Source organism: Xyrauchen texanus, chromosome 3, assembly GCF_025860055.1.
Source record: "Xyrauchen texanus isolate HMW12.3.18 chromosome 3, RBS_HiC_50CHRs, whole genome shotgun sequence".
In the NCBI taxonomy this organism is placed as follows: domain Eukaryota; kingdom Metazoa; phylum Chordata; class Actinopteri; order Cypriniformes; family Catostomidae; genus Xyrauchen; species Xyrauchen texanus.
The window spans coordinates 57,274,217-57,298,864 of NC_068278.1; the positions used below are offsets into that span (position 1 = coordinate 57,274,217).

Here is a 24,648-nt window from a genome sequence, read left to right on the forward strand (position 1 = left end):
ATTTTGGTTTATTTACGTTGTTTAAAGTATGTTCAGGAAAATTTTTGCACTGTTTAGGCTAGTTTGATCATCTCAACTCTGTTAACATATTTGACCATGTTTAAATGAATTCTTCCCGTAATCGGCGCAGAAAACGGGGATAAAATATCCAGAGAATTTTGTCTACATTTGCTACATTTGTAAAGGGTTGTGTGTAATCTGATAAAGTAATTTGTTACTGTAATCTCGTTACTTTGATAAAAAAAGTAACGTAATTCTTGTAATCAGTTACTGAATTTCAATTAAGGTAATTACTCAAGTATTTTACTTGAGTTACACAATATTTTTTATGTATAACATTTAAAATCTGAATTCACGTGTGTTTCTGTTACAACTGAACGGCGTACTACAATAAACACGGGGGACATATAGATATTATTTTAAATTTGTCGAGCTGAGATACAAAAACATTCCTGTAAAATTGTAAAAGTAAAGTCATTAGTAATGTTGTTGTTTTTTGATGAAGTAATCAGCTATTTTAGAGAAGTAAATAGTAGTGAATTACTTTTTTGAGTAACAAACCCAACAATGCATGTGTAATTGTTGGTAAGTGCAAGTAAACAAAGTCGATCAAGTTCAGAGAGTATGTTTCTACCTTCCCTGACAAATTCGAACACAACTCAAACGTTGAAATATTTGATAATGTTTCAAATTTGACGTTTCTTCCTACAAATTAGTGTTCTGTCGACTGTATGCATTTTCGCAGGAGAAATGCATACATCCTGCATGGTCTCCTTAATTTCAGCTAAACTGTAAATACGATGTTGTGTAGATACGTTACGAATTGTGATCTACTTGCACACTATGGCTATTTTCGTGCAATCACACAGTATACACTAAATGCGTTTACAATTTTTTTTTAAATAGTATGTGAAACAGTATGCATTATGCAATTATAAACACTTAAAACCTACATTGTTGCGAAATGACTTATTATTTTTATTGTCCGTGACCTCAATGGGCCTCATTCGTGAAACTTTCGTAAATATATGAGTAAATTCGGAGGTATTTGCACGTAAAATGGACCGTCCCGAAAACATTCCGCCATTTTCACAAATGCTTCATATTCACCAGATTTGTTAGTAAAATGTGTGTAGGTTAGTGAATTACAAACATTCGTAAACAGGGGGCGTGTGCGCATTATTCACATTTATCATAATCCACGCCCATAGAAACGTCATATAAGGAAAGCTTCAGACTCGCTAGTAAATGAGAATAGGAAGCTTTTAACATCTATGCGAACAATAATAAAAGTTATTTTTATTTTATTTATTTTTTCAAATGGAATGCATTCATAACTTTGACCGAAACGCTGTAAAATATTACAGATTTGCAAGCTAAACGATCAATCAACTAAACGTGATATACCGATGCCAAGCTCATATCAAATATACAAAATAGCTAGTATTTTTTTCAGAGAAAAGTTTTTTTAATGCTATTTTTTAAGTTTAATTACACTAATTTAATTATAAGTAATTTTTTTTCATTACTTATTTAATTTTTGTTCAAAATGTAGTCATGTCAATTTGCCTGAAAGTACACAACACTTTCGGATGTCTTAAGCATGATGTACACATGGTCGGCAGTAGGTGTAAATTTTGTTCGTACCAACTAACGTTTTTCGAAAATACGAAAACTTTCATGAATCAAAAAATTACGTCAGAACGGCTTCACGATTTACACAAAAATTCATTCTGCTCGAGTTCTGTCATGAATGAGGCCCATTGTGTGCATGTTTTTACGCAAGTGGCATCGAGTTATTCGAGCGAACGAGTAATCCATGCATTTTTAATCCAATTTTGTGTGAAAACGAAAGAAATCGCAGCTGTATTCTGCACTTACTGGCAATGCATTAAGTCATCAAAAACTTCATACTCTGCACAGTATACATACTATATATTGTAGACAAAGTATGAGTAATATGGTAGTATGCTATTCCGTGCATAGCCTTTGTAACTGGACCGGACTTCACGTTCATTCCAGTGTTTCCGTGACCCTTTTGCTTCGTAAACCTCTACTGTCCCCTTTTGGGACAATGCAGCTGTACCATTTATATTCTTCATACACATACAGCAAGTATGCAACATTTTGTGGCAGCTTAACACATGCAGGGAAGCATGTCAAAACAGACATTATGGAATAAATCTTCCACTGGCGTAAAGCAGCATGGAAATGGGATCCCGCATCAGGGAGGCAGTATGCAAACGCAAGAACCAACCGAACAGAAACTAAAGGCCAGTGAGATCCACGATAGCTTTGATGAAGATGGTGTCATCGCGGACATATGAGTTCTTGCCCTCCAGCTTGGACAGCGGGCAGAAGAGCGGGCAGCCGCTCGCGATGTTCATGTCGCTGACTGGCCTCTGGAATGAGGAGGAAGTGATGTCAGGACGGAACGCATCGATGATGTGCTCTCTGTTACTCTGGTCCAGCAGCATTAGAGTTACCTGAAAGAAGGAAACCAAATAAAGTCTACAAAGAAATAACGTTTAGGTATCCCAGCATTGACTTTTCCATAAACTTTCCAGCGTTTCTGATTACTGCACACAGACTTTTAAAGTCATTTTGATTCAGACCAAATTGCAAAATAATGTTTCGACTAATTCGTTAAATAGAACTGACTCAAAATAACAATTCATAGACAAATTGAACGAGTCTTTCAAATAGAAAAATACATATTCAGATGTTATTTATTTACATGGCTATTCCAGGCCAGGAAGACACAATTTTGAAATTCACTGATTTTTCCAGGATTCTCATGACAGTGGGAGCCCTGAAAATTGAAATACTCATACTATATATGGTCACTTATATGAGGCTAAATCTGAAGCTGATAGGTCTGCTTTTACTGACATGTCCAATTAAAAACCTTTCTTATAACATAGTCGTGTAGGCCTATGCAATGTGCGTGTCTATATAACAAAACTGAATGTGATTGCAAACCCAAAATATTCTTTCTATAGAAATACAATTCACAGAGCTCTTTTCTATGCAACGACAGTTCAAAGTGACCACATTTGTTAAAAATTACCCAAAAAAAAGGCATAATAGTATTATTAAAGTGTATTAATCTTCTGATCCAATAGCTTTGTATGATCAACAAATTTCAAACTGTCATTTTTTTATCTAAATACCATTCATATGGCTTCAAAAGACAACGATTATAGCGCACAGAAGTTAAGCGGACTACTTTTATGATACTTTTATGGTTTATCAGTCCTTTTCGGAGCTTGAGGGTGAGTGAATAGTGACATCAATGTTGAATTTTGTGGCAAACTACACCTTTGAGATAAGTCTGGAGAAAGGTCATGTAAAAACGTGGCATTTTACCTTCTGGTTGAAGGGCCATTTGAGCAGAGCATCACTCATTCCCCTCATCACCACAAAGAACAGCGAGAGATGACTCCCACGACCCGTCCCATCCCCATTCAGGTAAATACGTAGACACATCTTATAGCCATACTTGCTTGTGTAAAATGCTGAGTCAGAGAGCGTGTAAATCAAATGATAGAAATCACATGTCAAAACTCACTGAAACACTGCAATTTATTTTTCATAATGTGTAATAATGATTTTATAATTAGATCACATTTTGCTTCATTTATTATTAATGCATAATTTATAACTCATTATACGAGTCTTGTTTTCCAGTTAAAATAATATCTAAACATCCTTATATCTGTAAATTATAGAGGTTTATGCTTACAACATGAAAAAATACTTATTTGGGGTAACAAAAATCAACTTAATTCAATAAATATTCTTATTAAGTCATAATAAAGAGAAATGTTTCTTCTCAAGTACATTTATACTGTTTTAAAGGTATAGTTCACCCAAAAATTTAAATTCTCTAATTTGCTCATCCTCGTACCATCCCGGATGTACAGTATATGACTTACTTTCTTCTGCAGAGCACAAATGAAGATTTTTAGAAGAATGTTTCAGCTCTGTAGGTCCATACAATGCAAGTGTATGGGTACTAGGGCTGGGCAATATGGGCAAAAAATATTAATATATAACAATATTTTTTTTCATATAGATTGATATCGATATTTATTACAGCATAAATGAATTAAACATAACTTGTTTGTTTCTGAGTAAACTTCAGAGGGTAATTTAACTTTAAAGTACACTCAGTTTAGGATTTAATCCTACATAAGTTGCTTGACCTATTTTTGATGAAATTTCGCCAATTTCATCATCTTCATCTGACGTTTGACTCCACTGAAAGACTTTAAGACTGTTAAGCTCCACACTACAGCTCAGTAGGTGGTGGTAATGCACCATAAGATGGATTGCCAACTGCCAATAAACATCACAAGAAGAGGGGGGCCTGGGTAGCTCAGTGGTAAAGATGCTGGATACCACCCCTGGTGTTCGCTAGTTTGCTAGTTCGAAACCCAGGGTGTGCTGAGTGACTCCAGGGTGTGCTGAGTGACTCCAGCCAGGTCTCCTAAGCAACCAAATTGGCCCGATTGCTAGGTAGGGTAGAGTCTAACCAGAGTAATGTGGTTAGTTCTCAGTGGGGCATGTGGTGAGTTGGGCGTGGATGCAGTGGTGGATGTCGGGAAGTCTCCGTGGCAATGCGCTCAACAAGCCACGAGATAAGATGCGTGGATTGATGGTCTCAGACACAGAGGCAGCTGGGATTCGTCCTCCGCCACCCGGATTGAATCGAATCACGAACATGAGGACTTTAAAGCACATTGGGGATTGGGCATGCCAAATTGGGAGAAAAAGGGGGAAAATAATAAACAAATAAAAATAAAAAACATCACAAGAAGAAGAAACACTTTCTTGCCTGTGACAGGTGATGATTCATAGATCATGAAAAAGCATTTAAAAAAATTGTACATTAATAAACAGAAATGTTGTTGATGTGTTGATGTGTTGTTGTTTGTTCAGTCGATAGCTGTTGTACTGTCAGTGCTGTCTTGTTTGGTACACAACAACGTTAAATTAGCTAACTGCTAGCTCGCGGCTGCTCCCAAGCCTCATTACCAGTTTCCATGGCATCAGAGCTGCCTGCTAATACTTCCTAACAAGCTCGCGTTTTTTAGAGACACGTTCCTGATCCGATTGTCTAGATGTAGAACATAGGTTAAATTACTTAAAAGTTTATCATCGATTACAAAAATTACTTTTTTTCTGATAAATATCTATATAGTTTTATCGGCCAGCCCTAATGGGTACCAAAATTTGGATCTCTAAAAAGCACATAAAGGCAGCATAGTAGGACTCGAGAGGTTAAATCTTTATCTTCAGAAGTGATTTGATAGGTGTGGGTGAGGAATAGATCAATATTTAAGTCCTTTTTTACTATAGATTATCCTCCCTGCCAAGTAGGTGGTAATATGCATGAAGAATGCAAATCGCCAAAAACAAAAGAAGAAGAAGAATGTGAAAGGGAAGGTGAGAGTGGTATCTCACCCACACCTATCATATCACTTCTGAAGACATGGATTAAACCACTGGAGTTATATGGATTACTTTTATGCTGCCTTTATGTCCTTTTTGGAGTGCCAAATTTTATAGAGCTGAAATATTCTTCGAAAGATCTTCATTTGTGTTCAGTAGAAGAAAGAAAGTCATACACATCTGGGATGGCATTAGGGTGAGTAAATGATAAGAGAATTAAAAGTTTGGGGTGAACAATTGCTTTAAGGATATTTCCTCTGGAATACACTACAAAAACATACTGTTTTTTGCAATATATTTACAGTGTTGATTATGTTGGTATGTTCTTTTACCAGGTGAGAACATGGCAGGCGCTCGTCCAGCGATGGCATCTTGCCTCTTTTTTGTATAATCTGATATTCGCCAGATAAACACACCATCATAGGTTGTGGCGAACATCTCTCGTAATCTACCCTCCATTTCAGTAACAGTCAGGTCTTTAACACCAACCTGCCGTTCCAGCTGACGCACCTGTGCGATACGGAAAAGAACACAACATGTAGAGCTGTCGGAAGGTAAGACAGAGATTCTGGTCCAGGATCCAGAAGGTTAAACATTGCTTGTTACGAGTGGTTTGAAAGGGCATTACCGTCCAATCAGAACATTAAAACACACATGCAAACACACGCACAAGAACTTCAAAAACGTCTTCAGTATGTCTGATATTAACAAACACACGCGCACACATCTGAAGCTTAGTTAATACAGGTACTCCACTAAAATAACTGATCACCCATCTTAATACCAGGTGTAAATATGGCCATACTGATCAATCTGATAAAGTGACCAGCAATACTTCTTATTTCTGAGACAACACACCTTGTTACTGAGCGCCTCGATTTTATCCTGATCGAGTCTGTGTTGGCGGTTACTGGCTTCCATGGTGGTTGCGAAGCGTTCCACTTCACGATTCAGCACGCACACCACGTTTTCAAACGTCCCGGCCTTCACCTCCAGCTCTTGGCAGCGCCGGCCCAGCTCCGCCACTTTGGTCTTCTCGCTATGGAGCTGGAGCTCCAGCGCCGCGCCCACCGAGCTGGGCAGAGGTGTGAAAGAGGTGGGCAGCGTGGCAGCAGTCGGTGGAGGAGGTGGCAGCACCGCGGCGGACGCAGAGGAGGACGAGGATGAAGAGGAGGGGACCCCCTGCACGGGAGGCCCGGTCGGGCCAGGGATGACGCTCAGCTGACTGACTCGGGCTTCCAGGTCTCGAAGCGCCTGGTGAAGCTCATGTGCTTTGTTACCGGCCAGCTCTAGAGTTTGGGGCTGCAGACCTTCCAGACTGACCTTCATGCTCATGATGTAGTGCAACAGCATGTTGAGATGTTCGTGAGCACATGCACACTCGTGGTCATGGATCTTCTCCTTCTCAACCTTCAAGGGAACCCAAAGATAACATATAAAAGGAATAGTTCAGAAATGTCAAATGAAAAGGCTTTGAAATTTAAGTTGTTCCTTCTGCTGTCATACATTTTTAATATGGCTTGTCAAAATGCATGGCGTTGTGATATTTGGTCATGACATGTGTCATGTCAACAATGAGGTTTGATGTTATTGATGTAGCTGCCGTATGGCTGTTCAGGTTCTATTCCAAACACATAGAAGACAATTAGCATTTTCAAACCATGGGTTTTTATCATTTTAATTTCAAATTTGAACTTCGAAACAACTGTGTTTACAAAAAAGCATGTGTCTATCACAATGCTAATTAAGGACTACAACTACCAGAACAGAATGTGAGCTATGTGCATTACGAAATGGACTACTGTTGTAGTCCTTATTTAGCGACGGGTTAGCAACATGCATTTTTAAAAGACACAACAGCTTTAAAATCCACAATTTAAGTAAGACTGTGTGTCAATAAAGTTCACGAACAAAATGTGAATATCTCTTCTGCCATAAATATTATTTTACTTGTATTTCGAAAATCCCTATTCTAAAAGCCCATAGGAATCTCGTTAGGGAACACATGGCCAATTAGCCTTCCAAAAGTGACGTCACGACAGAACAGCTTTATATTATTTCAGCGCTGCTTGCTGTTTTCTTTTTGATTTGAGAGTGAATATTTACTTAAAGGGGTCATGACATGAGGAATATAATTGGTCTTGATCTTTTGGCATATAAGATGTCATTGTACTATAAAAACATACTGTAAGTTTCAGAACTCAAAACTTCCTCCTCAATACAAAAAGAGCATTTGTTGAAACAAGCTGCCATAACAGCTCGTTCTCTTCTTCCTCGACATTGTGATGTCACACTGTGGTACACATTTGCATCTGACCGCCTCCACAACAACACATCAATGCCTACTTTACCTTTAATCACTTCCGTAGCCAACCCAGTAGTGGTTAGCTGTGATGGTGTGTTCAAGTCAGGTTCGAATGATCGTATATTCAAGTTGAACGCACATGAATGCCACCACAAAGTCATTACTTGAGGATTTTGACAGTGCAGTTCAGTTTGTATGCATTTTTAGTAATGTAAATGCAAAATAAGAATTAAACTTCCCAGAAAATAAGACTAATTTAGCTGGTTAATACACAGCAAGCGTTTGCAACATAACTATATTTCCTATCATTTGAGGCCACACAAGAATGATAAAATAGATAGATAAAGCATTAATTAGACACCTAATGCGTGGCTTTGCTCTTTATTTCATTGCATTGGTGCTAAAAAAGCTTCCTGCCTTCACTAGTAAGAAATATGAAATTGCAAAAGAGGTTAGTTCTTGTAAGTACGAACTTCCCAGGAGGGCTTGAACGCACCATGAGATGGCAAGTAAAGAGCAGGTCATACAAGAGAAGAGAGCCAATCATAAAAGTGGGCATTTACTGTCAGGTCTTAAAGGAGAAGCAACACCAAAACGAAGCGTTGTGGAAAATTATAATATTTTACTAATATATGACTGTTTTTTGTGCAAAAAAACTTTACTAATATTACAAGTTAATCTCAAGGAACATGTTAAAAATAATAAACAAGGCATGCCATGAAACCTTTAAATTTTGGTCTGTTCATCATACTAAGAGATCATATGCCTTTAGAAGACTTGGAATATGATGCATGGACACTTTTATGACTTTTAATTTTTACTGCTTCATCACTGCAACCTTGTAGCAACAAGTGTGTGAGGAACTGGAAATGCACACCCTTTTATACTAACACACTACTATTTATTTATGTTTTTAAGTTCAATACTAGCATCACTACTTGTGCACTGGTAATAGTATACTGTACTTACTAACATGTCACAGCCAACCACATGATATCGGCATGGAGTTCTGAATTTGCTGCAGAACTTGATGTGGTCAACATACTGAAAACACAAAAGAGGAGAGCAAAATATGAAAATATATCTACCACCATGATGTATTGCTTATTCTGCTTTGTTAATTACATTTACATTTATGCATTTGGCAGACACTTTTATCCAAAGCGACTTACAGTGCACTTATTACAGGGACAATCCCCCCAGAGCAACCTGGAGTTAAGTGCCTTGCTAATGGACACAATTGTGGTGGCTGTGGGAATCGAACCAGCAACCTTCTGATTACCAGTTATGTGCTTTAGCCAACTACGCCACCACCACTCCCATTAGGTCAATAATGAGTTTTACTGAGCGTCATTTATCACGTTCTTCCAATGTGATGTGTTTTCGGTTAACAAACCTTCTCCCTGGGGATTTTCTTCTTCGCACATCCTTCACAAATCATGGGGTATTTGGGACAGATTTCATCATGTGCCTGTAAAAAAAACGCATTTTACAACATAAAAATACTTTCTCTAAAATATAATATTTGAATGCATATTTTCTCAGGCTACTCCATTACCTTGATGTTTTTGAAGTGAAATGGCTCTTTACAGTATTTACAGTTGAGCGTCCTCTCGGGGCATTCACGCTCGTTATGACGCTCCTGTTCATTAAGTCTGATGAGCTCTTTGCACAAGGGACACGGCAGAATCATGAACTCACATTTGCCCTCGTGGTTCAACTACAAATAATAATAATACAAATAACGAATTATGAAACAAGTTACCAAATAAGTAATAAGATATTGTGTCCATTTATGCATTCGGAGAAAAAGTCTATTATAAACTAAAAAGTATTTGGAAACTCAGGCCACACTTATCTGAATGTCATTGCATTAGATAACAAGACAAGATTTTATCTTAAAGAAAGAGAGCATAAGTACACTTTTCAAGCAAAACGTTTTACAAAAAGAGGTTACTGCTTGTCAAACCTTAGTAGGATGTGGCGTTCCACAATGTGTTGAACGCCACCTGTGGTTACTCCGCTGGGATCCGTGTGAACTTTTGGACAGTTTAAAGACATACATTTGAAGTTTATAATTTTATAAAAGCAATAACATTAATTAAAACTGTATTATGTGAGGGTTTGTTGACAGCACATCGTCATGGCAATGTCGGCAATTGCAAAAATGGCACAGAAAAGGTTAGCAAGCGATATTATCACACTAAAATCACATTAGCACGTCTTGTGGCTATACTTCGAAACAGTGAGTATTTTAATGTTTACGGATTGGCCCCCATTCACTTCCACTGTATGTGTCTCATTGGAACCTGGATTTTTGCTTTTTTAAAGAAAAAGAGGGGCTAATGATAATCAACATTATTGCATAAATGCTGTCGATTGAGCTTAACGTGCACCCGGGAATATTCCTTGGAGGAGAACTGTCTTCATACATCCACTAAAAATCACCATAACACCAGTACAAGTCATGGAACAAAAATGCATTTAGCTCTAGCAGCATTTGTTTGCAGATGCCACTTCCTTTGATATGTTGTCATGTAATGACTTTCAGACATTTTTAAGTGTTACCTAAGTGCCCAAATACTTTTCAGGGCTACTGTGTATCAGTAATTCTATTAAGTGCTGCTATTAAACACACAACCTCATAATCTTTTATGCTGCCTTTCCAGGAGCAACCTTCATTGATGCACACAGCAGGAAGATTTTCAACTTCTCTCCTGGCAGCATTATCAGGAAACGCCTGCAAGTAAATGTATTGCATTTGCACATTTTGCTCTACACTGAAGGTTTGGCTTCAGATCATTTAAAAGATTTTTACTGTGCTCTGGATATTTCGACCCAAAAGCAAAGCATTGTACTTACGCAGCCTTGTTTGAGAATCGATGTGGGCTCTTCAAAGATGTCCTCTTTGATACAAGCATTACATTTCTGTGGTCCAGATCTACAATGACAATGCAACATATTTGAGATTTTGAAATCAGTCATTATTGATCATATTTCATGGTCTAAATGTATTACTACTGATTTGAATTGTCTTAACAGCTAAATTCAACTTGGATTTCCTTAAGGCAACAATAGTGTTAAAGTAAGCAAGTTTAGGTTTTAGGCTTTGGTTCTGTGTAAACAAAATCCCATTTTTATTTACAGATAAACTCTCCCTTTTCAGAAGTTTAATAAGTGTTCAAGGAGTATCAATACAGTGCTGCCTTGTAAGCATCAAAAGCATCTGTTTTCATTCAGCAAGCCGCATTACCCAACAGTCCGGTTGAAGCAATAAGAACAGAAGCGATGGCCGCACTGAGCTTGGAACGGTCTTCTCAAAATGTTCTGACAGCAGTTGCATAAATGTTTGTCTTCAAGTTTGTTGGCCAGAATCTTCTTTGGGAAACCTGGCTTGTTGTTCTCCATGGAGGACGGGGGGGAGGGTTCTTGCGCAGCCATATCCCCCTCTAAATGCTCTGGATCTAAACAGAAGACATTGCATAATGACTATAAACTACAGTCAAACAGTAGATAACAACAGTGGCTAAATTATATAAGATAATTATTGAACAACATATGAATACTTGATTCTTATTGGTTACTTTCAGCCTCATTATTTTAGTCAAATACTTTTATATTTTATATATATATATATATATATATATACACACTCACTGAGCACACCTGTACACCTACTTATTCATGCAATTATCTAATCAGCCAATCGTGTGACAGCAATGCAATGCATAAAATCATTCAGATACGGGTGAGGAGCTTCAGTTAATGTTCACATCAACCATCAGAATGGGGAAAAAGTGTGATCTCAGTTTCATCAGCTGCTCTGCCTCTTGTTCTTTTGAGCACAAACGCATCATTGACGCGTTCTTTCGCACATATGTGCTATTTTTAAATCTTGGAGTATGTAAATTGTCTTTTTCCCGTTTCGGCGTCTTTCGAAACCCCAGGCCTAGTCCACACTAATACGTTTTCGTTTGAAAACGCATCTTTTTCTCTCCGTTTTGTCCTTCCGTCCACACAGAGATGGTATTTTTGACCGCGAAAACTAAGATTTTTGAAAACGCACTCCAAAGTGGATCAATTTGAAATCGGCGTTTTCGCATTGTATGGTGGACTGTGAAAACGGATGCTTTGGAAAACGATGACGCATTTTTAGTCATGTGATCTATCCAAACATAACAATCAAGATGGCGGCTTGTGTTATAGCGGTGCTGTTGTGCCTGATACTCATTTTGATAGCATTGTTAAAAAATAAATGTCACTTTGTACAACCTTTACATTTCATTCCTTCGAAGGCGAAGGGAAGTTTACTCAGAATTGGTGTCCGGCGATGGAACACGAGGACAATTGCTTTTCAGACCGTACATGTAGCGGTGATTTTCTGTATGCGCAGTGATGCAATTTAAGCATTGTGCATACGTTTCAGTGTGGACGAGCAACTTTTGGAAAACGCTTGAAACGCTAGTGTGGACGGAGAGCATTTTGAAACGAAAACTGCATTTTCAAATGTATCCGGATTAATGTAGACGTAGCCTCAGTGCGCCTACAGTATGTGTGTGCATGTTTTTCGGCACATGTCAGTGTAAATTGCTTGTGAAGCAGTCATAATACAATTCAAGCATTGCAAAGGAACTTATTGAAGAATGGGGCAGTTAAAAACATTTGGACCAGATCAAATGGACCAGATTTCTCCCCAATTTGGAATGCCCAATTCCCTCTAAGTCCTCGTGGTGGGGTAGTAACTCGCCTCAATCCGGGTGGTGGAGGACAAATCCCAGTTGCCTCCACATCTGAGACCATCAATCCGCGCATCTTATCACGTGGCTTGTTGAGCGCATTACCGCATTGACATTGCATGTGTGGAGGCTCACGCTATTCTCCGCGGCATCCACGCACAACTCACCACACACCCCACCGAGAGAGAGAACCACACATTATTGCAACCACTAGGAGGTTAACCCAACGTGACTCTACTCACCCTAGCAACCGTGCCAATCGGTTGCTTAGGAAGCCAGACTGGAGTCACTCAGCACACCTTGGATACTACTCCAGGTGTAGTAATCCGCATCTTTACTTGCTGAGCTAACCAGGCCACATACCATTTCAATCATGAATATTTAAAATGCTATGACTGTTTGATAGTTTATGGTTCTGAGTGTTAACAACTGTGCTTGAGATGAGCAGTTTAATATATTCAGATGCAATGTGTTGAATGTACATTATGTGTAAACACTGCAATTTAGTTTTTTAATGCTGAGGGGCTTGTTTCAAGAAGGTGCTTAGGCCTAAACCAAGCATTTCAGACAGAGGGCCAGAGACAGGGTGGACAATTAACATATATTACTAAATTGTGACTGTTTTGGTGCAAAACAACTATCACAACATTATCATTGGACCTCAGGGAAGATAATACAATGATAAAAAAAATAGCACTTCATGACCCATTTAAATCAAAAGTTGTATTAGTTAACATTAGTAAATGCACATTAACAATAAAACAACTGTATTTGTATTAACCAACATTAAAAAAAAAAAAGATTAATAAGTGTTGAAAATATATATATTGTTAATTGTTTGTTCATGATACCTAATGCATTAACTTATTGTAACCATATTGTAAAGTGTTACCGATTATTGAAACATATTTATAACTGAGGTTTGTAAGCATGTTATGAACAATAGTAGTAATGCAATTTAATTTATTATGTTGTTGAAAGGATGCAATTGCAAAAGCACTGGATCTAATGTAGCCTAAATAAATATAAATATAAATATTAACAGGCATATGCTTTTATGATTGACAGAAACATGCACAACAGGCCCCTTAAAATATGAAACCTAATCTCTTTGTATTTTCGTTTCGGTTATATCTGTATGTTTCCATACAAACATCCACACCAATGATGTATAATGGTATATAGTGTTATAAACATTCACATGTATCACATCCAGGATCATTCGTGTATATCTACATAGCACTTTTGACATCGACCATGCAAGCCCATCGATAAACATCATACAGTCAGCTGACAATTGCACATCACATCTTTTCCTCTGTTGCTAAGCAAATGCAACATCTTTCAAAGGATTGTTGCATCCATTATGTTCTGCCACGCCTCTTTTAAAGGCATTAATGGTATATGGTGAGCCTGCCAAGAAACATACAATGCAATATAAGAAAAAAAACAAACAATGCATTGTGAGGTAGTCGCTGGTATACTCGACCTACCGCACACGCAGCAGCAGGGCGACTTGATTTCGGTTTCATTTGCTCGGTTCTGTTCGGTTCCAGGTGGAGAGTGGCGCGCGGCGCGGCAGCTGTGTTTTGGTGGTCGACATTGTTGAGAAGAGCGCGTGCTCTTTCACAGGATTACGTCATTTAATCTGAGCGTGCAGTGGGCATTTGGATCTCTGTGGTGTTTTTTTTTTTTTTTTCTATTTCTTAACTGTCATGGTGAAACCTCCTGAGATGCAGGAAACAACATTGTTTGCTTGGTGCATAAGCACTACAATGCAGATACATATTAATATTCTATGTAAATTATATTAATAGTATGTATTATTATTAAATAGTTACATTATCGTATGTTAATATAATAATATTGGCCAGGCCTTCATACATTTGGTGCCAAAACAAAGCTAGTTAGTGTCAAATTTACTAAATATCTTCAAGACAATTAGAAAATAATATTTTTATGTATTTTGTGGTTTCATTTTTCATATATCAAAGAGAAAATGCAACAAATCAGGACAAACCTAGAACAGCATTCATTACTTTCACACTGAAATGTCTTGCAACTGGCTGTCTAAAATGATAGAGCTACACATAACACATCAGCTACACATATGTATTTTCTCAGGCATTTATTGAGTCTAAATAGATGCACAACTTAGCATAATTTCAGTAGTATACCTAAATGACAATAGTCAAGTCATTCTGTTCATGTGTTTTACTTGCTATAGTTTACTTCCATGTTGTTTCTTCAATAAATAGCAATGTCAAATGTAAATCCAGTCACTCACTGAAACAATAGGGCCACCTTGAGTAAGACATAACATGTCTAATATGTGTGTGTATATGCTCAATTATTATCCCTGTCCTTAAGAAACCAAAAATCACAGGACTTAATTACTACAGACCTGTCGCCTTGACGTCTGTGGTCATGAAGTCATTTGATAGACTGGTGTTGGCCCACCTGAGGGACGTCACTGGACCCTTTCTAGGTCCCCTTCAATTTGAGGCTCGGCTTTCAACACCATCGTCCCAGCTATTCACATTTACATTTACATTTATGCATTTGGCAGACGCTTTTATCCAAAGTGACTTACAGTGCACTTATTACAGGGACAATCCCCCCGAAGCAACCTGGAGTTAAGTGCCTTGCTCAAGGACACAATGGTGGTGGCTGTGGGGATCGAACCAGCAACCTTCTGATTTACAGTTATGTGATTTAGCCCACTACACCACCACCATTCTCCGGACTAAGTTAAACCAACTCCCTGTTCCCGTGTCTATCTGTCAGGGGATTACCAGCTTTCTGACGGACAGGCAGCAGCTTGTGAGGCAGGGGAAATTCACTTCCAGCACCTGTTCCATCATCACTGGTGCCCCCCAGGGATGTGTGCTCTCCCCACTACTCTTCTCCCTGTACACCAATGACTGCACCACCAAGGACCCCTCTGTCAAGCTCCTGATGTTTGCAGACGACACCACTGTCATCGGCCTAATGATGATGAGTCTGCATACAGAAAGGAGGTTGAGCGGCTGGCTCACTGGTGCAGTCTAAACAACCTGGAGCTGAACACGCTCAAAACGGTGGAGATGATTGTGGACTTTAGGAGGAACACTAAAACATTGACCCCCCCCCTCACCATTCTGAACAGCACTGTGGCAGCAGTGGGGTCATTCAGGTTCCTGGGCACTACCATCTCACAGGACCTGAAGTGGGAGACCCACATGGACTCCACTGTGGAAAAAGGCCCAGCAGAGGTTGTACATCCTTCGCCAGTTGAGGAAGTTCAACCTGCCACAGGCGCTGCTGATACAGTCATTGAGTCTGTCACTGCACTCTGGTTTGGTGCAGCTACAAAATCAGAAGACTACAGAGGACAGTTCGGACTGCTGAGAGGATTATTGGTTGCCCCCTGCCCCTCCTTCAAGAACTATACACTTCCAGAGTGAGGAAAAAGGCTGGTAAAATCACTCTGGACCCCACGCACCCCGCCCACTACCTTTTTGAACTGTTGCCTTCTGGCCGACGCTTCAGAGCTCTGAGCACCAGAAACATCAGGCACAGGAACAGTTTTTTCCCTCAGGCATCCATCTCATGAACAGTTAAAATTTCCCCATTGAGCAATAATTATGTGCAATACACAGTTAAGTCTATTTATATTATCCAACATTGCTCTGTACATAATATACTGTATTTTGTTCTTTATATAACGGATTTGTATTAGATTTGCACAATGTGTGTGTATGTGTGTATGCATGTAGGTGCGTGTCTGAGTGTATGTACGTATATGTATAATGATTCTTTTTTTATATATATATATATATGTCGTGCTGCTGTTTTTGTATTGTTATGCACTGGAAGCTCCTGTCACCAAGACATTGTTGCAAAAATTAGATGCGATCTAGGACCTTTATACAACTTAATAGCCTGCAGAGCATGCCAATGCACAGATTGCAAAGACTGTTTTCCGCACAGCCTCGTTTTCACTCAAATAAAAATAAAACAGTGGCGCTATACTTTCTGAATAAATTGTTTCTTTCTTAACACTGGTTTTCTCTCAGGATGCATAATGCAGGATGCTACAAACCTTGCAAGAATAAGGCATATCTTTTAAACGGGGGTACATTCTTTGTTTGTTCTGTGATTATTTGTTATCCTGCCACTAGAGGGACGTAGAGCAGTCCTTACCTGTCATTACATCATCCTACCGCTAGAGGCGCTGCAGCTCAAGCGCGCACCCGATGCGCGCGTCTCTCCTCACGGCATTCCATAGCTGAGAGAAACTGAGGGATGAGAGAGGGATGCTACGGAAATGTTTCCCTCACAACAGAAAACACGCTGCTATAAACACCGCGCAACAACAGCATGTGACTGAAATACCCCAAACGAAGACCATCAATCAGGTAATGCAGTTATTATAAATAAAGTGGTACTGAATGTTGTTGTTAGTTTGGATGTTCACGGACACGTCGCTTTAGCAGTGCTGGATGGCCCTCACACATAAACGAGAGCAAACAATTCACCTCACTAAACAAACACAGGTATGAATGAGCTGTTTTATAGCTACAGAATTCACACGACTCCGCCAAAGGTTGTGAGATACGAGCTGGTTACGTGTAAGTTAAATAAAATTGAACAGCTGTTTCATAAGTGTCATTGGTTTTATAGGTCAGCTGTTACATACTGAGATAAATGTAGGTTTGTGTAATACAATCCATACAATGCAATTTAAAAATATTATGATATAATTGTATTATATAATATCACGTCGTTTTTGTTTCATTTGAGGTTCTAATGCAGTGTCCGGTGCTTTTATAGGTATATAATATATATTTTTTAAATGATACAATATATGAAATATAATTTCTGCTGCTTAAATAATAATAACACAACTTTATAATGATCTGCTTCTCTTAGTTAGGTTAGTCTGGGTCTTAATCTTTGTGTGCTGTAATATACTGTATATTTCCTATGTGGCTGGGTAGGGGTGTAACGGTATGACATTTTCACGGTATGATAACCGTCACAAAGATACCACGGTATTACGGTATCACGGTATTAAGGTGTATTGGTAATATTATTAGCAGTTTAAAATATTGTTTATGAAATATGCCAGATAAACACAAAGAGAAATATGTAAGTTATAACCAATTCTTGAACTTTATTTGAGATGTTTTCAACTTTAATCCTTTATCTTTTGATCTTGAACATCAGGACACTCTAAATGGTCAAATAAATACAATTAAAAAAAAATCACAAACAGGTAAAACAATAATAATAATAATAATAACAACAACAACAACAACAACAAATTGAAGCATGTACATTAGTCAGATGATGATAAATAAAAAAATATTTGCTATTGGTATTTTATGATTTATGAAATTGAGTTGTAATAATTTATGTTTATTGTCCAGGTTAACACTTCAGATATGCATTTGTATGCATTCAGTAATTTGTTGCATTTGTGATTTTAGTTTAATTCTTAACAATACCTACTGAAAATATATTATTCATTTGCAGTTTTGTTATTGGTATTTTTATCCAAAACTGTCTATTTTCTGCCACAGTTTCACTGTCAATTTCCTCAAAGCCATGCACTTTGTAAACCCTATTTAGTACTACATATGGTTTACAAATAAAACATATTAGTAGTAGTATCAAACACATTGTTGGCCTACTGTTGCGCTGCACTTTGGCAAATGTACAAACAGTTGGCACGTCGTAATGTTGAATGGGTGCGTAAATCCTTTTGCTGTTTTATGAATGTGACAGAAAGCATAAAATTAACGTTAGCCTACCTAATCATTACAAATCATGTAAAACTACATTGAATCTGGTGTTTTTATGAAACAGGGACTAGAGGTCGACCGATATTGTTTTTTTCAGGCCGATGCCGATCTTTTGAAATCCGGGTCGGCCGATGGCCGATTAATGCTGCCGATTTATTTTGTCCGATATTTGGCCGATATGTGCTTGTTTTTAACCTCTTATTTGAACCTTTTATTTGAAAGATAAAATGTAACACAAATAATTACGATACACTTGACCAATCTGCACTTGTACACTTAAATTAAAAATGTATAGTGTAAAAACATATTGTATCAATGATGTATAACAAATATATTAAATAAACAAAGCAGGTGTTACGAACTGCTCCGAGACACGAAGGTTGAGATCCAAATGCAGCTTTAATTAAGGGGCAATCCAGACACGTAATCCAATATTCAGAGCATCCAGGAGAAGCACAGGCATAACTAGGGATGGGTATCGTTAAGGTTTTAATGGTATTACTATCTTACCGGTACTGCTTATCGATCCGGTATTTTTGCGAATAGCTAAATTGCATCACAGACAAATGGTTTCATAGAATTATTATACATAGAAATGGCTGGCGAGATAAAATAACTTTCTCTTTATAGCAATAATAAATGTATTTTCTTAATTTCTCCAGTACCGACAGCAGAACCGGTAACGTCCGAGCTTACCAAAGCCAGTCCTTCACTAGCCTATAGTGTGCTGGTATCTTTTTTTATTACTTATTTCTCTGCATTGAGTGACAACCCTCTCAAATATAAGACACACAAACAGAACAAATAAAAGTCTCAGATTCACTGTCTGTAATTGCTAAATTCTTGCTTACTTATTGTGACATGATAGCAACCCTTCTGCGGTGATGATGCAACTTCAACTACGCTATCAATATCCAAAGTAGCTGAACGTCATGTCGCGTTTTTTCTCGAAGTTGGCAGTAACATATCAAAAGTTTTTATTTAAATATAAAGGAGTTATACAAATTTAATCCATACCGTTTTCTCCAAGAAACTTAGCTCCTTCCTTAGGCACTGAGGTCTGCTCACTCTGCTGGAAAATGACTCTAGGGGCAGTGTGCGTCGAACACGTGTTCCACAACAACACTAGGCTGCCCACAGATGCGCCTGCCTAATAATCGGCTTGATATACTTGGATATTGGCTGATGCCGATTATGTTAAAAAATGCAAAAAATCGGCAGATTAATCGGTCGACCTCTAACAGGGACTATTCATTTATTATCCTGTATACTGTATTTCCACTTGCATTCATCTACTCAAATTCCAGGGATTGGTCTCACGGAGATGGTGCAAGTGTTTCCCGATTGAGCTGATACTTTTTTTTTTACTTTACAGACTGGTTAACCATCATCATTGATGGTGCCTCGTGGGTCTATAGTGTTCCCAAAGTAATCCCAGACATGTCTGTATGATGCACTTCTGATGTGCTCGTGACACCTGCGTGCCACCTTTAAAATTGAGTGACAGTCGAATGTAACACGAGGAAGGCACAATTTAAAGATTTATTTTATCTCACCAAGTTTATATGATGCTGTGTAAATGTCTTAATTAAACTGAATTGGATTTTAGAAAAGTACTGAACAGAATCTATATATTCAGGTTTATATTCAGTCTCTAGTCTTTATAGTCACGCAATGAGAAGATTTTAACGGTATGATAATCTTCCGTTTTAAAACTGAGGTATATTGTGAAACCTTAAAACCGTTACATCCCTAGGGCTGGGTATGCCTGGTACCTCATAATTCGTTATACAAGTTACAATTCGATATATTGCAATACATCACGATATCATGATTACGAGTCAATTTAAATTCCAATTGATTTGGGTATATTTCAGTTATATTCTGATGTCTGATGAAGAGCATGTACCTCGAAACATCACGTTTTTGTCTCTTGGTGAGCTCATTAAATTGATTTGTAAGTAACAGTGTTGCAACTTTGTGTGTTTACATGAGATGAATAAACAAATAGTTCAGTATAAATATCGATACATCAATCTGAAGTATCAATACAATATTATGCGATAAAGTATCGTGATTATATCAATATTTGAATGAATCGACACGGTACGATTTCTAATTAGGGGTGTAAATCATAAGTTTCATAACGATCGATACAATCTTGAATCGATTCTCTTGCCCTGCGATCCGATATTTGCCGATACTAGAAAATATGCCACGATTCGATTCATGGGCCTGCGATCGATATTCTGACATTATGTGATATACTTTCAATTATATACTACCTGTACATCGACTCTATCTATCACAACTGACAAAATCTCTGCTTGTGTGCATGAATTAAAAGATTGGCTTCATTCAAATTTTTCAAAACTTAACATGGACAAAACTGAGATTATTTTTACCGGACCTCCGTCACTCACTAACAAAATTCCTACTAACTTCACCTGCGAGTTTGCTGGCTCTCACATCAAACCATCTAGTACTGTTAAAAGTCTTGGTGTAATCTTTGACTCCTCTCTATCTTTCCATTCTCACATTAATTCTATCACTAAATCAGCATTCTTTCATCTACGTCGCATCGCTCAGCTCCGTCCCTTCATCAGTATCTCAGACGCTGAAACTGTCATCCATGCATTTATCACATCACGTCTCGATTATTGCAATGCACTTTTTATTGGCCTTCCTGCTAGCTCCATTTCCAAATTGCAATACATTCAAAACTCTGCTGCCAGAATACTCACCCACACCAAGCGTTCTGCACATATCACCCCAATTTTGCATGATCTTCACTGGCTTCCTGTGGTTTACCGTATCAAATTCAAAATTCTCCTTCTCACTTTTAAATCTTTGCACGGCTTGGCTCCCTCCTATCTCTGTAATCTGCTTCACCCCTACGCACCGACTTCGCTCTCTACGATCCTCCGACTCTAGCCTTCTCGTCGTCCCTCGGCATCGCCTTGTTTCGATGGGGGCAGATCATTCAGTGTTGTAGCACCCAAAATATGGAACTCTCTACCCCGATCACTCTGTTCTGTTAACACTATCTCTGAATTCAAATCCATGCTCAAAACTCACTTATTTGCTGAATGTTATAACTCTTAAGTTGTACTGTTTTTTTTTTTTTTTTCCCCCGCTGGGTGCTGTCCCATCTACCTAACCTTCTCATTTTCTGTACCTTCACTGTTATCTACCTGCTGTTGTTTTGTCTGCTGTCTTTGTCCTCTGCCTTTATTGTTGCTTGTCTATTGTAAAGCGTCCTTGAGCTCTGGAAAGGCGCTATATAAATAAAACTTATTATTATGTGACTATTTTACACAATCAATAAAAAAAAATAATATGTGTGTGTGTGTGTGTGTGTGTATATATATATATATATATATATATTATTAGTTTTTGGTGTATTATTGTTTAAAGGTGCAGTATGTAAGGCCTTGTTCAGACTGCCACTAAAAATCTGATTTTTTGCATATCCAGATGAGTTTTTGATAGTCTGGACAGCAAAAAACAAAATGAAACCAGATTTTTCAGAATCTGATTCAAACCACATCGGGAGGTGGTAGAGCTGGGCGATATGGCCAAAATTGTTATCACGATAATCTTTTTCGTATTGTCATATTGTTAATCTGTCAGCATGATATCGGTGAGTCACGTTCAGTCTCTTTTTACGTTACGTCATTGTTTTGGTCGATGCTGGCTCTCTCGCATCCCTATGGTGTGTATGCGCTAGCACGTGCAACAGGTAGCTGGCTGCAGTTCACTTAACGGCCACAGGTGTCATTAATAACAAGCAATAAAGCTCATTCTGATTCAGATTTTAGAAAACATTCAACAGAAATTTTGGCATGCAGCTTGAGCATGTAACCAATACATGTCATTTTTACTCTCTGGACAAGTAACTTATTTACTCTGACAAGTGAATGACCAATTTACTTGTCCGAAGGACAAGCACATCACAATGCTTAATGTCGAGCCCTGCATGTCATCTGTAGAGAATGCCATAAACAGGTTGCATTCAAAAGTGGAAGCACTTCAGATATCTTCCACCATTTACAACAGCGCCATAAACTGCAGTATGTGTTAAACTTCATGCTGCTGCTGCAACCCCGGTCGCGAAGACTTCGCACCACGAAAAGTCTTCTGCCCCTTAAAAAAGTGCATTGCAAGCTTCATTTACCATCTCACTTTTGGCTTTGACTTGCATTTACATTTATGCATTTGGCAGATGCTTTTATCCAAAGCGACTTACAGTGCAATTATTACAGGGACAATCCCCCCGGAACAACCTGGAGTTAAGTGCCTTGCTCAAGGACACAATGGTGGTGGCCATGGGGATCAAACCAACGACCTTCTGATTAACAGTTGTGTGCATTAGCCCACTACGCCACAACCAAACTGGTCCACTTCGTAGAAAATACCGAGATATAAATCTTGAATCGCCATTCAGCCTAAAAATACCAAGATATGATTTTTGGTCCATATCGCCCAGCCCTAATTCCAAATACTGAACAATTTGACACAATTTGTGGATACAAATGTGAATAGATCAAATAAGCTTGCTACCTCAGAACATTACTTGTCGTGCTGGGGGCAGTCTTTGGTAACTCAGCGGACCAATCACAGCTGCTGTTGTTTGCGTCGATGCAACATGCAGTTACATTTTTGAAGAGGTGCACGTCAGGCTACACCATAGCCTACGTCGTAGGTTCGACGTAGAAGTTTAAATCGGACTTAATGCTGCAACAAATTGTTTGACATTGGGAATGAATGGATTTGTTGCAATGGATGTGCAAAGTGGGCCCTGTTTGACTGCTGGAAAAGGCATTAGAGATTCTTTTGTGAACCTAAAGTTGTAGCCTAACTCTAAAATGTACACTGTTGATTTTCTTTTTAGCAGAATAAATCACAAATCGTTGTAATATACTTAGTTAAGATATTATAAAATGCCAAAAGTGATTCAAATAAATGTAAAGTGAGATCCTTGTCCAATGTTTGCCAACTTTCTTTTATGTTAATTATGTTACTCCATTAATATTCAGTATATATCGTTTTTCTCCTATTATTATACTCTTTAGGACCACAATAAAATAGATTTTGTTAAGGGAGGGTCTTTAGTGCTGTTGTACACTAATCAAGAATTTAGCTTTTTGAATTGTTTTCAACATGGGTAAAACAATGCAATGTTGTTTCTAATGCTTGTGTGAGGTTATAGTGAATGCTGCTAATACTTGATCTTTGTCTTGTAACTAATAGGGGATGCCAGAAGACCAGGATGGACAGATATAAATGTATACAGTAGCCAAAATGACACATTTTAGGATTGTGAGCTGTTGAAACAGAAGGTCACCATCAACAGTCTGGACCTGAATCCACTACCATTATATTTTGTTTTTCTAAAGAAACCTTCTGGAGCCCCTTTTGACCTGCTTTTCTAGACGTTGGGAAACCTGAAGCTGACGTCATATCTGCCATCAGTATGTTTGGTTAAGAAACTGAGAAATCATCAACATTTGACACTTGTGATTGTATACCAAGAAAATCAATCTTTAGTATTCTCTGACTGTTGAAGAGCTTTGGATCAAGATGTTTACTGCTCTGAAGAAATTGGTGGGCTCTGAAGCAGGGCAGCTCAGGGATAGAAATATTCCTGCTGGCCTGCAGTCCATGAATCAGAGTCTACAGAGACGCTTCGCCAAAGGCGTACAATACAACAGTAAGCATGTTTTTCAAGTTTTTGAGTAGAGCCTCTTACAAATAGTTTAAACAAAGACGAAGCATTTGAGAATGTCCGTGTGTGTGTGTTAAAGGCATACATTGTGTTCTCTATTTTTGAGTTTGAGTGTGTTATTTTTCTAAGTAAGGCTTTGTTGTCAAGATTGATATTTGTGAGAATATTTACATTCCATTTTATTTACTTGTAAGTAGGGGAGGGTAAATATATTGACTTCCCAATGCATTAATTTGAATGATCTAGACATCAATCCTTAAATCCCAAGGTCGATCTTTAACTGTGTGTACAACCGTCCACTACAATGAGAGGAAATAACTCTCATTTGAAACCACATTTTGCACTATGATACTAAAGATTTTGATATTTGGCAACTGGCTGGTAAATGTTTAGATTAGTGGTCCACCGATATATCGCCGATGCCGATAAATTTTCCCGTTTGGCCGATTTGTTTCTTGAGGACTCTGAGAATTGCCTGCTTGCATGTGAAGCAACTGAGACATGTAAATGACTAGTCACGGTTCGTTTTTTGTTTCTACAGTATATGCAACACAGTGGCATGTAAAGCGTTCGCATATCAGAGCCGCGGCAGATGCGTTTGAGCTCAAAGTTAATGTGCTCACCTTTTTCATT

The 24,648-nt window shown here is 38.2% G+C and overlaps 2 protein-coding genes across 2 annotated transcripts in view; one reads left to right on the top strand and one right to left on the bottom strand.

The window, feature by feature from the left end:
* Positions 1–1,967: 1,967 nt before the first annotated feature.
* On the bottom strand, positions 1,968–14,103 carry LOC127622972 (TNF receptor-associated factor 2-like). The gene is made up of 11 exons (XM_052097188.1): positions 13,992–14,103; positions 11,016–11,226; positions 10,625–10,703; positions 10,404–10,502; positions 9,321–9,482; positions 9,159–9,233; positions 8,732–8,806; positions 6,316–6,867; positions 5,790–5,967; positions 3,370–3,518; positions 1,968–2,486 (listed from the first exon to the last, which is right to left on the bottom strand). Exons 2-11 carry the CDS (start codon positions 11,201–11,203, stop codon positions 2,268–2,270), a joined length of 1,776 nt encoding a protein of 591 aa, XP_051953148.1. The 5' UTR covers positions 11,204–11,226; positions 13,992–14,103; the 3' UTR covers positions 1,968–2,267.
* A 2,669-nt stretch (positions 14,104–16,772) lies between these two features.
* Positions 16,773–24,648, top strand: part of LOC127622949 (rab-like protein 6) — a 45,059-nt gene continuing 37,183 nt past the window's right edge. The window contains exons 1-2 of the mRNA XM_052097148.1: positions 16,773–16,898; positions 23,541–24,000. Of these exons, the coding sequence (XP_051953108.1) occupies positions 23,871–24,000 (130 nt within the window). The 5' untranslated portion in view covers positions 16,773–16,898; positions 23,541–23,870. The remainder of the gene's footprint in view (positions 16,899–23,540; positions 24,001–24,648) is intronic.